The sequence below is a fragment of the Emydura macquarii genome, unplaced genomic scaffold (assembly GCF_026122565.2).
Source record: "Emydura macquarii macquarii isolate MOO-44397 ecotype Brisbane River unplaced genomic scaffold, CSIRO-AGI_Emac_v2 contig_1253, whole genome shotgun sequence".
Classification (NCBI taxonomy): Eukaryota; Metazoa; Chordata; order Testudines; family Chelidae; genus Emydura; species Emydura macquarii.
This window is the reverse complement of record NW_027131390.1, coordinates 25,885,576-25,899,104: the sequence shown is the minus strand read 5'-3', so window position 1 is coordinate 25,899,104 and position 13,529 is coordinate 25,885,576. Positions and strand designations below refer to the sequence as shown.

The 13,529-nt window shown below is 36.3% G+C and overlaps 1 protein-coding gene and 1 long non-coding RNA gene across 2 annotated transcripts in view; one reads left to right on the top strand and one right to left on the bottom strand.

The window, feature by feature from the left end:
* On the top strand, window positions 1-13,517 carry LOC137153985 (uncharacterized). Its single transcript, XR_010919995.1, has 3 exons — window positions 1-97; window positions 9,197-9,259; window positions 12,959-13,517. It is a non-coding gene; the product is annotated as an uncharacterized lncRNA (long non-coding RNA).
* Window positions 10,792-13,529, bottom strand: part of LOC137153984 (connector enhancer of kinase suppressor of ras 2-like) — a 474,493-nt gene continuing 471,755 nt past the window's right edge. The window contains exons 24-26 of the mRNA XM_067549753.1: window positions 12,088-12,580; window positions 11,494-11,693; window positions 10,792-11,007 (exon numbers count right to left, since the gene is read on the bottom strand). Of these exons, the coding sequence (XP_067405854.1) occupies window positions 10,792-11,007; window positions 11,494-11,693; window positions 12,088-12,580 (909 nt within the window). The remainder of the gene's footprint in view (window positions 11,008-11,493; window positions 11,694-12,087; window positions 12,581-13,529) is intronic.

Here is a 13,529-nt window from a genome sequence, read left to right as displayed (position 1 = left end):
ATTAAAGAGTCATTGCAGCAGAGGGACAAGGTCAGGTTGCAATGCCTGGAGCAGATAGATAGCAGAGCGATGGGATCCGGAGTTTCCCACATGCTGGGTGAGTGCTCTAAGCACAAAGCTATAGAATCATTCCTGTGCCTGTGCTTTCTCTCACTTCTGCCCCCTCTCCTCACCCTCATTACTCTTTATTTATCCAAATTGGAACAGCTTCAATGGGCGAGATTTAGCTTGGACATCAAAATATCATATAAGTCAATAGTTAAGGTACTTGCCTGAGAGGTGGCAGACTGAAACTGAAATATTGATAAAGTGGAAAATCTCGGTGTTTTGTACTGTTTCCAGATTTACACATAAGACATGACTTTTTAAAGATGTTATTGTGGTTTGTGTACTCTGCTTTTCAGTGTGCTCCTTCTATAGAGTGAAATCCAAGCCCAGTTTAAGTCGGTGCAAGTTTTTGCCATTGAACTTCAATGGGGCCAGAATTTCACCCACCTTTTTTATTAATGTTAATGGGAGTTAAGTAGTATTGCCTTTTCAAGGGGCTTTATACCACATTAAAGTTATTATTCACACATTATGACTGACTGTTCTTCATTTTAAGGACAGTATTCTACCCCCTTAGCCTTTGAAATCTTCTAAATCTCATTGTTCTTTTTGTGGCACTTCTTTGGGAGATTGCTTCCTTCTCTTCCATACCCAACTTTATTGTTTGTTTGTTTTTTTTAAATAATGTATCTAGGGAGTCTGTCTTTCTTTGTGAGCAGGGGATAGCCAAATGTAGCTCTCACCTTGACTGGGGTATTTAGCTGTTACTGTAATACAAATACAGTAAAAAATAAAAACAAATAATGAATAATGTGCTAACTCACCTCATTTATGAGAGGAATCTGGTGTCATGTGCTAATCAGTATCAAAGTTAACTGAAAACTACTGATTAATGTGACATGCAATTTTGTGTAAAATTGAAAATATGCTTTAGTATTCCCTAGTGACCCTTAAGGTGGCAGTCGTAATCTGCTTTTATTGTCTCATCCCACCATCACTCATACTTAAAAATTCTGTCTTTCTCCTTTAACAGTTGTAGGGTTTGATCCTTCAGACAACTTACAGTCATGAGTAGCTTTACTTACCTGAATAGTCCCATTGTACTTAGTGGACTACTCTTGTGCATAAGTGTTTTCAGCATCAGGCCCTTAGATAACCCCCAAGTAAACATTAAGGTGTATTTTTCACATTTACAAATTTCTTCTCTTCTGGAGCATGCAATAAGACTTTGATGGCTTTTTTTCTCAACTTCTTGAGTGCTGGTCCAAACCCTGATGCTCACATTTTAAATAAGTGAATAGTAACTCTCACTTGAAAGGAATGGGAAAGCTGATTAAATTATAATTGCTTTGGCTAAAAAGCTTGTTTAAACAGCCACCTCAGGATGCATGATATTAACCACACAAAGTTTCAGATAATAAAATAAACCAAAGGGTGTTACTAAGAAAAGTTAGGCTCAGTGCTGAATCCATGCAGGATTCTTACGCCTGCACAAATCCTCTTGCAGGACTGAGACCCAGGTTGGGTAACCGATTTTAATTATATCATGGGATAAAAGAAGATAGAAGCACAAAATTAAGTGCAGATAATTCAGTTTATTGAAGTCCAAATTTACAACTGAAGTTTACAACTTATTTCCCCCAAAACAAAAGCTACTTTTGAATTTAGGAGGAATAAATGTCCTTTTCATAATTTACAGACTATATCTTTTAAATAAGTTAATATCTTTGAAAAAAGAGCAATATGTTCCTTTTTTAATGTTGCAGTGCAACTTACAACTTACACGTCTGTGCAATGTACCATGAGGTATATGCCCAGTGAGCAACACACAGTGAAATTTTCCATTCATAAATTCTCATTGTAGACACACAAAAAGTTAACCTGTGATAGAAAAAATGCAGCCAGTTACAATAATTCACACAGAACTAATTTGAAAAGAGAAAAGAAAAATAAACTAACATTCATAGCCTATATAAACTAGTGGATCACCTTCCAACATAGGACAAGTATAAAATTAAGTATACTGTTGTGAAACTGAAGAAGTACTGTATTATCCAGGGGTTGAAATTTAGTTTTACCTGTATGAGTCCAGAGCAATTCATTTTCTATCTCTGTAGCATCAGTGAGCTAAAGGACTTTATCTACTACAGAATCTAAATGGTGTCTACTCATAAAAAGGACCTTCAGATATAAATGTGATGGTAATTATTATACTGCAGTCTCAGAATACCCCTGTATAAACCGTAATACATTCCAGGTTTCTTCCCTGGCTCAGACAGAGGTTTTGTCGTCACCTCTCAGTTTTATTTCATAGCTAATTAGAAGAACATACAGTAGGTGGGGCTGAAACATCTGTAATGTGGACATACTGGTATTTGAAGCTTTGAATCTTCAAACTTCTTTTCAGGATGGGTCCTACCCTACTAAAATACTTTTTTTCTCTTTATAACAGAAAACATACATTTTCTTTTAGAAATAATCAACCACAACATAACTTTGTGATAAATAACAGTTCTGCCTCTAATACATATATACATATTGTCTGTAAACAAAAATGCCCACAAATCATGGAGTCTCCATGATTTTTATACAAGGCGCTATAGAATTTTTTGTTGTTGAAAACAGTCCTAGTGAAAGTTTGGTTTATAACCTCCTATTGCTACAGAAATAGTAAGAATGTTCATATTTACAAAAGAAAGACCATGGAGACTCCATAGCATTATTTGCTAATGATCTTAAGTTAGCAAAGTTTTCAAAATACACTTTGTGAGCTTGTTCAGATTTGCTTAACAGTACAGGTTGAACACCAGCAGTTTAATACTCTAGTGATTTGGTATTTCAACCCCTGAATATACAAAGACATTATTACTACAGCCTACTTCACAGTTTATATGCAAGTAAAGTGCAAGCCATAGTACAAGGGTGTCATACATTTTCATACATTTAAGCATTATCTAAAATAGGCTCTCTATTTGTACAAGTCGTCTTATCTACTTTAGTAAACTAGACAGAAGTCACCTATGGCCCAGCAATTAATGGTGTTACAAGGATATTTTCTTTGTAATTAATACAGCTTCAGTGTCAAATGCAAAAGGATCCTTAATACTAGTGCCTTCCTCTTATTGTCTATGCTTTTCACTTCCTAGCTTCTTAGACTGAAATGCTTCAATTTCTTGGTAAAACAGAAGTCCTTACTGGATACTAAGCCTAATTTAGCGTTTATAACAGGTCTCATTGTTACTTTGACCAGTGAACAGGATTTGTTGGTTAAGACGTGTTTTGTAATTGCTGTGACAAAATTCAACAGAGACTCAATATGGAAATATAAGTTATTTGCAACATTCTGCCAGATGCATTTTCAGTAATTAAAAATAGCTGTATTGAGACCCCACAAATGCCTGAGACTGTAATACTCTAGAAGTTTGGGGACAGAAGTTTATTGGGCATTTCCAGTCAAGCAACATAGTTTTCTACCTATTTTATCACTGGTATAACATCAGCACTTACATCAAGTACTGCATATGTAGTGGCTGTAATGCACACTATACAGTACTCAACTGTCATATTTAATGCATGCAGTGAGAGTACATATTTTAATAAAAATAGACAGTTCCATTTGTTTATTCCAGCACTGGCCTGTATTAAGAATTGACTATAAATATTTCCTGAATATTGTGAATATACAGTCAGCATCTTTTTTAATAAGGTGTGTAACATTTTCATTAACACCAGATTGCAGTAATATATCAGCCATCTCAAAATCAGACAAAGGCCAAAACAATATTAATTTTAATCTTTCTTCCAAATATGGAAGCATGGCATAAATTGTAACATGAACAAAGTAAGTTTTCTTTTTAAAAAATGCTCCTTAATCTATTAGTTATATTAAGAATAGAGAATCAGATGCCGATACATTAATAAATAGAGCTGATCATAATTAAAATACTGGTTCTGCTAGGGAAGCTAAGGAAATAAAATCTTTTAAAAATGAACCATAAAAAAATTAACACTTTAATAGCCTTTACTTAAATAGTACGAAAAAATATAAAACAAATTTCCATTCACTAATGGATAACATGACTGAGATTCGATATAGATACTAAGTGGTATGTGTTAAGTCAGCATCTTCGCAGTGCCTAAACTACAATATGTAAATTTATTTAAGTGCAAAAAGGAGATAAAAGAAAAAGTAAAGAGGAATCTAGGACACCCATGAACGCTACTTTGCAGCTGAAGTTTAATGAGAAAAATCTGATAGAAGGAACAGTAAAAGCAGGCAGTTCAATAAAATCTGATAGGTCAAAAAGGAGCTATAACGCCTCTCCTTAAATAAATGTAACAGTCCACAAAAAATCTAAGGCCCCAGCATAGCAATTAATCACATGCTTAACTTTAAGCAAGTATGTAGTCCCATTGACTCCCATGGGACTTTGCATGTGCTAACATTTAAGCGCCTGCTTAAACGTTTTAGATAGATCAGGTCCAGAGTGCTCAGAACCTTGCATGAGTTAGCCCTAGCTGAGTTAACATTGCCATTGCCATCATTATCCAGTTTTTGCATTCTCCCCCTATGGGATCCTAGAGCCTGGACTCCAGCCTGAGCTCCAATGTCTACCCTGCAGTTTTATAGCCCTGTAGCCTGAGTCCCGTAAACCCAAGTCAGCTGACATGGACCAGTCGTGGGTGTTTTATTGCAGTGTAGACATACACTTGTGTCTTCCCTACAAATGCCTAGTTTCCAATTTTTTAAAACCTAAACCAACTGAATACCACTCTAGGAAGTTCTCCCTTGTAGATATTACACTAGCATTTGCGCAGTTTGAATTGGGGTGTGCTGTGGGGGACATTTTAGAGGCACAAGTCCCCAGTCCTGAAGAACAGTCCATGCAGGCAGATCCCTGGTGTCCTTGCTGACCCTTTTCAGAATTGGATTCATGGGCAGTAGCCCAGTTTTCTGATTTACCTATGTCAGTAAATTGGTGTTTAATCCATAAATTAGATTATACTACAGATATCATTGGTAAATTGACCCTATACAGTCTCAAGTCTCACAGGTCTTTCTGGGGCACTTGTGTCATAGGAGAGCTAAGCCATTGGGCTTAGATTCTCTGGAGCAGCTGAGTGGAACCTGGCACAAGTCCAGTGTGTTTAAAGAGAGCAAAACTGCTTTAAATCACCAATCTGACTCCCTGGCCCTGAAGCCATTAAGTAGTGGCTTCCAACAGCTCCAAGAGGCTGACAGCCAAGGTTTGCCAGGATGTCAGGAAGCCCCAGCTATGTACCCTTTCTCACAGGCACATGCATTGTGCTGGTGAGTGAGAGGACTTTACACTGCACGGTGGCTCCATGACACTGGAGGATTGCAGGAGATTGCATATTGAGACAGAACGCAGAGGCCAAATCAGATGGTCTTAAGTGTTGTTTGTGTCACTGGAGAAGCACAAAACAGATTTAATGGGCCTGAGAATTGGGCCTTTGGAATTTCCTAATGTTCCTCAGAGATGTATTTTAGCTTAGGCACATGCTATGGAATTTCTGCCAGAATCTTAATTTTGTGTCAACAGTTATGTCACCACCGATAACATTCCCAGTCTTTACCCTATCAATGGTCCAATCTAAATCCCCTTAAAGTCAATAGTAAGATTCCCACTGACTTCAGTGAGAGGTTGATCAGGCCTCAAGTCTTCAGGAGAGTAACTGGAGAACTTCCTTAATAAAAGCTCTTCAAAAGGTACTCTTCCCCAAACTGCAACACTTTGACACACACAGAAAGCATACTTTGACCTAGAAAACTATAATTACTGAGGAGAGTGGGGGTAAAGTCTCTACTACATCTCTACTATATTATTATATTAAAGAATATTGATGCTGCAACTTGTTAGAGTTTCTCTTTTCCTTTGATTATTCCTTTTTATTAAATAGAATGAGTTCAGGGACATTTTCATTTAAAAATATGACAAAGAAAAAAATGCCTCAGACCCTGCTGGAAGTGCTGCTGAGATAATTACTGAGATAGATAACAGGATGATCAAAGAACAGTATTTAGAAGAAATGGAAGAATAACAATATTAAATAAGAGGGTGGGTAGTGAAAAGCATACAATCAGTTGCAAAATGAGTATCTAGCAACAAAAAGACATTGAAGTTTGTGGAGTCGCAGGAAAGCCATGCTGATTGAGTGATGTCTTTGGTTAAAAATATTACTGGCAGAAAGTCTGAATAAAGGCTCAAAGTGTTTGGATAACTTTGAAAATGTTTGAATAAATAAAATGCATCCAACACATTGTTTATGTGGTTAAAGAAAACCGGATTTATCTGAGTATTCAGGCAGGAATTCTGTTTAACTAACAAATATTATATATTGATTCTGGGCTTGATTTTGCTCCACCACTGAAGTCAAGGGAGAGCCAGATCCTGCCCTGATACAAGTGCAACCATATTGATTTCAGCAGGACTGTACGGGGTGTTACGTCACATTTGGCCTAGGAAATTTTGCCACTGATTTCAATGAAAGTATGATCAGGCTCACTGTTTAAAGTAAAAGCTTTGAATCAGAACTTTGGATTCCAGCTGCTTAAAGGTCACAAAACCCAAAACAATTTGTGCTAAAGCAGGTTTGTGCACCATTTGTATAATATATAATATCTATAACAGTATCTGTAGCTAGATACTGTGGAAGCTGGATTTATTTATTTATTTATCAGAGAAACGCTATGGACTCCAACCCTCATTGCACTGGAGCAGAGCTTGGCACAGCTGAAGCAGTGGGGAGGCAATGGTGGCTCTAAGGCATCTTTTGTCTTCCCTGAACCTTAGAGCTTGCTAGGAGCTGAGCCAACTATGAGCACAAGTTGGAGCAGCCTCAGTGCCATTATGCCACAAGATTCATTAGAATGCTGTGTTCCCTGGCCCTGCCCCATCAAACCTTTTACACCGGGAGTAAGAACTGGTGAAGTAGATCTGTCTATGCTGTTTTTTTCAGTTCCTGAGATTCTTCTATGCCAAGATAAATCTCTAACAGCCCCTTTTAGGAGCTTTTTGACTGTCTTGCATCACCTGAGGAGGCAAAACAGGCAGAAACAGAGCAAAATATCTGACCCCATATGTCAGACAAGATGTCTTTATTAACCAGCCTAGTAATTTATTTTATCCAGTGGAAAAGATGGAGGCTACTTTTAAAATGCAGGATGGATAATTCACATTTTAAAAACAATTTCTTGTTTTAACTTAAAGAACTGCACATCTTTATTCTCCTTGAAGCGTTTTTTTTTAAACTTACATACAGATTCTGGTCTTGTTTAGTTTAGGAAGTTAAACTCTGCTTCTCCTAATATTAAACTGAAATCAGGAGGCATATGTTGGTTGACATTTTCTTAGCAAATCAGCCTTAACTGATCCTTATTTATTGTACAGAATTTTGTATGCATATAAGTAAATATGTCATAATTCTTCTGGAAATACTTTGTCTTTATTGATATATTTGTGATATTTGTAAAAGCTAAAAGAATAAAAATACTGTTTTAGACTTAGAAATAAGTTTTTCCTTGTTCTAGGCCCGTGACTAAGGATTGTTCCAAACCTATCTCCCAGTTTGTTTCAACTCCAGCCATGGGAAACCTCTTCAGAGAATATGAAAAGGAAAAATAGTTCGTTTTCCTTATTAGCTCACTTTTTTTTAATCCTGAATAACCAAAATACATTTTAGCTTCTTTGATGGGGATGGCTCTCCAAGAGCAAAATATATACTCATATCACTTAGTACTTCAAAACGAATAGACACACGCCAAGGAAAGCTTTTTAAGAAAATATGATCAAAAGAAGTTGTGATCTTTTAACCATGGGAGAGAGTAGTTTTATGGCCCAGACTAATCTCAGCCACTCATTATCTTTCAGAAATATCTGATTATTTTTCTTTTAATTATACTAAACCCTCTGAGAAATGAAGGTTGTGATCTAGTCTCTTTAGCTACCATTTTTATTTATTTTTAGAGGCACATATCTGCTAAGAAAAATTATTCTTTTTCTATTTTATCTCTGTCCAATTAATATTTGAGAAGAAAGGAGTGAGTTCACTTTAATGTCTACTGAAGAGTTCATTTAACATGTTCTCCAGTCAATTGGCATTTTCTGATCTTTGGGTTACAATACAGTGGAATCCCTCTTGAATATTGTTTTAAAATCTTACTGGTCTTTTTAGTACAAAAGCACCAACTGGTTTGGGTTTGAAACAAAATGCAAATGTTTACATTTCAGAACATCAAAAGCACAACCCATTTAATTAGTATTCTGTGACTATCTCTAGCTTCTTGTTAATGCACATACAGTATGCAGTACAATTCCAAAGTGGTTTTTCCACTTTATACCATTGCTTGTTTCAATACATAATACTCCTCCCACACTGTATGGAGGACAGCAATAAAAAAATAGTGATACATCTATATCTATCTATATCTATAATATTTATAGATCTGATATGAACAAAAGTTAGAAAGATAAGAACTCTCTTCTCATGCTCTTTTTATTCAGTGGTGCACTAATTAAAATGTTCACATAGTAAATACATTCAGATTTGTGTTTACTGTTTGCATGAATATCGTAACTCTGATTTTGGTGAATGTGTGATGGTAAGTTTTTCTCTCTCTGTTCCCTGCACCTTCATTATTGCTCCAATTCAGCAAAGCACTTAGGCAGAGGCTTCACTTTAAGTGCATGCTTAAGTCCATCATTATTCAGCAGAGCACTTAGGGCTTGATCCTGCTCCACTGAAGTCAATGGGAGTTTCACCATTAACTTAAATAGGAGCAAGATTGTGCCCTTTTAAGCTCATGCTTAAGGTCCCATTGACTTCAATGGAACCTAGCATGGATATAATTGCTTTGCTGAATTAGGGACCTGTATGCACTTATTTTGTATGCTCTATCCAAATGTAATTATAATTGTAGTGCAACGATTTTATGATTCAAGAGCTGATGTGATGTGGAGAACCCAATACAAATATCAGTAATACTCTTCTACTACTAATATAACTGTATCTTGGAATTATTTCAGAGTGAATTCTTTTTACCACTCTGTCCACTGTGGTTCAAATAAATGCTGGTGTAATAGTAATAACAGAAAAATAAGTCTGAGTAGCATTCTTTTTTTTCCAGCTACTGTATCGTAAATGAACTAAACAAAAGGATGCTTTCTCACTAAATTCTTGTCTCTGTAAGGTAAGTAAATTCCATCTCCTTGAGCCATTTTTTTCATTCCATATCACAATGGATAATTTGAACTTTACAATCTGATTCTTTCTGTGACACTAGAACTGGGCAAGTACAGCAAAAACTTTTTTCTACAAATATCTGTTCAAATTTATATACGAAATTGTTTTGATTGTTCTGTTTGCTTTCTGAAAATATTCTTAGTAAATTAGTTTACTAGCAGGAATGTTTGTGGAAATTTTAGTTTTAGGTGCACATTCAAGAATATTTATGGAAAGCAGATTTTGTTTTCATAAATACAAGTATTCACTCAAAAAACCTGATTCTTTAAATTCCTCCCATCCAGGCAGAGAACAAAAAGATGCCATTTGATTTTACGCATCCAATCAAAACCAATACAGACTAAATTTCAAATACTGAATTGAATACTTTCAATTAACTTGTTCATGAACTATCCACAGGTAAAGAACTTTTCACAGAAATTATATGGTGAATAATTTTGAATAATAATATGAATTATTTACCCAGCTCTATGTGACAGTCTGATATACAAACAATTGATCAGTTCAAGAATCTTTTACTTAATTATCAGTCTTGAAGCAGCAGATAAAAATATCTGAATTTTATGACTCACAGGCTTGTGGCACTAAATGCACAGTGGCGAGATTATGAAAACTGCCATAGCTACCATCTTCAGAAGCAGATGGTTTTCTTTTACCATGAAATACTTCAAAGTAAATGAAAAGTCAGTTCAAATTACAGAATCAGAAAAAAACCAGCTTTGTTCTACTTGTATCTTAACCTCTTCTGTGCCACACTTGCATGCCTATAGGGCCACTCCTCTTAAAGGCAAGCGCGTTCTTTTAAAAACAAGCACAGCATCCAAATGGCATGTACGGTATGCCCATAAGGCCAATGGAGAGTCTATTTGCTGGATATACACTATACATTGTAAGGCACACTAAAGTGGTTAAGTTTACTTTATTACTCTGGTATTCTCTAATTTCATAAAGATGGTAGCTACCACTGCTTGGAAATGTTGGAAAAAAATGTGCATCCCTAAGAATAGTCAATGTATTTTTTTTCTCATTTTATATTTCCTTCAAGAAAAACTTGTGAAAAGGTGAATTTTAGGGTATTTTTAAAAATAAATATAAACTGCCATGTTACCTTTTATATATGTAGATATGTTTATATATAACATATATCTAAATATATAAAATGGTTGTAAGAACTCATTACTATAAGCTTAGCTTTAGTACAGTCCTTAAATAAATATACTGGTGTTTATTTTCCATTACACTTCTGCACTGCTCCTTCTAATGCAGAACTTGATACACATGTTGGTTGATAATAGCAAACAAAAATAATTCAGAACAGAATAATACTGTCTTATCATGCAATGTAGTAGGCATCCTGTGGCACTATTCTCTTATCCAAGTTATTTACAATACTGCTGAGTACATTATTTACAAATATTACAGTGTTTGCCAAATTAGATTTCTCATGGCACCCAGCAAGTGTTCCCGGTGCTAGTCCTGTCAGACATGTGTTTCAATGAATGAATGTGTGTGTGTCAGCAGTGGTGCTGGGGTTGCAAGTTCAGAGGCTCCATTTTGAGGTTTCAGAGCAGTGCTGTACTCACAAATATCCAGGAAAAATTCATAGTTCTTTAGCTTCCACTCTTTGAACTTCTTTGATGTCAAGTTGGGATCATCCAGAAGTTTGTTGATAATTACCAGATCCCCTTCCTTTGCCTGTAAAAAAAACCAAAACACAGCATATTTCAGAAATACAATTTAAGCTACGTTATACTTTGGCCTTTTATTTCTCCTTGAGTGCTAATGAAAGGTGCTAGAGCAACTGCAATGGACACTAAGGTCCTTTTATCTATACACAGAACTGTTATAGCTCACACAGTGCAATGCAATCTTCCCTATATCTGTTAGCATGATTCCACAATGGCTTTCAGTGACCATCTCTAATTGTAAAAGTGTAGTAAATTAGGTCTTCTTCACAGTTGAGTCTTTGGCATCCTCCATGAAACAGGTAATAAGAGCACCAAATAGTGGCAATGGTTGTGAGGTGGACACCTGTCCCCTACCTTCTGTTTCTCTCAATACTGCAAAGTTTCCTTGTGACTTAATTCTCTATCTAAAATAAAAATCCATACAATGAAAAATTTAAAAAGCTACACTGTTACAATTTCATGTTGAGCATAAACATTAATGATAACAGCTTACTTTTAAAGTGCTCTTGAGAACTCTGATGTGATGAAGCTTTTCATTGATAACTGGATCATTGCACCTCTTTACAAAAGACTTCCGGAATTCCTGCTTGGTGGAAGGACGCTGCTCTCCAAAGGCTGACAAGCTGGCCTGTTCCAAAGACTTGTACAGCTCTTGCAGACCATCTGTACTTTCCCTGATTTCCTGTATGTTTTCTGGAAAAAAATTACAATTTTTTTAAACAATGATCCAGGCAACTTTGAGTGGGAGGGTAATGGAAGATCCTGAAAAGTCCAGAATTTTGAAAGTTGCTTCTGGAATAACTGCCTGATACCTTTTCCCAATTAGAGAATTGATAAAATCAAAACATTTTGGTCAACAGTAAAGTTGGAATCACAACATACATAGACTTTCTGAATGAAAACTATGGTGTAGTAACTAATTCAATCACCATATTTTAAGCTTTTTTGGAAATTATCAATCTGCCACAAAGATACCCATATAAAGTCTGATTATTCATCCATGAGGTCAATGGCAAAGCTGTCATTGATTTCAATGGTGAGTACTGGGGCTACAGTCCCTTCAAAATCTTACCTTCTATACAGAAACTATTTTGCTTTTTTATAAGAAGTTTCTCTTCAGGCTTCTCTTCTGTTATGCCTGAAGACTTTACACGTCCTTTGCCTCTGACATCTCTGTTTCGTGGAAGGCTTTGACTACGTTGCTTCTGGGGCCTGTTATGGGAACTATATCCTCTTTGACACTCCGCCAAAGGGAAAGGTCCATCCCGTTCATGATTGTTACGTCTTTGGACTGGTAACGTTGCCTGTCTTCGCCTCTCTGGTGACATTCCAGGTCGGCCACTCATGTATTCTGGGTCAGGAGGAACAGTCTGAAGAAAATGGAGCCCTGAACTGGTTAAGGGGGTCTCTATCAGGTCCTGCCATGAGCGCCTTTCTCGGTAGGGAGGTCTACATCCTGACGAATGTGTACTTCCTGTGGCATCTTGTCGGGAATCCTCCGCAGAAGAATGAGAGTAGGTAGATTCACTTGAAAAGTGTCGACCATGTTTGGGTTCAGGGAATGGACTTGAAGAATTCACCTAAGAGGGAATGAAAATATCTGATTATAAAGGCATGATTATGACTAGACATTGGAGAACCACAACACATACAGTTCAGTATATGGTTAGTACTAACCTAATGATCTAATTTGTATATTTTGGTATGTCACAATATAAACTCTTAGTAAGCAAGACATAACTGTGTAATACTTTATGTAAGCACTACATTTTTAACCACTCCCTATTCTTGTTTTGACACATTCTGTGCCCAAGAGCAACTCCTGCTGGAAAGGACAGGATAGCACTGGAATAGGTTTTGTAAAGACCTACCCAGTTTACACCAAGTCCAGCGGTGTGTTGTAAGGAAGACATGGAAACCCCCAAAAGAAACTATAACTGGATTTTCTTTCTTTTCAGGGGGCAGATGTTCCAGCCAAACAGGAAAAAAAAAAAGAAAAAAAAGACACTTCAGCACCCAAGAAGATATTTAAATTTTAGGGGACTGCTGAGCTTGTCCAAATTATTTTAATTAAATTCTGCTTGGTCTTTGTAGCATTTTAATTAAGAAAAAAAAAAGAGAAAGGCAAAAAAGTGGAAAAACAGAAAGGGAGGGGCTTAACCTGTATCCCAGTTGATAAAACAGCATCACATGGGTGAAAATCAGTCTGAACTTCACCCATGTGATGCTGTTGCCTCAGTCACTCTTTCTTTGGTTCTGGTTGTGTGAGGATCGTGTCATTCACGCTGAAGAAAAATCTGAAAGAAAAATAGAGAACAGTCCTATCTGTTCTTAGAAACAAAGATTAAATATCACAGCCTACCTATGTACTGTATAGCAGCAATGTTTTATCAGCTATCGGAGCCTGCACATACACTGTGCACCACAGCTTTTATCAGTTACTTTTTGCTTTAAAACACTTAAGAAAAATATTGTAACTGCAATGGGTACTTTACACAATGCTATATTTTGAAAGAAACTGGTCTTTAA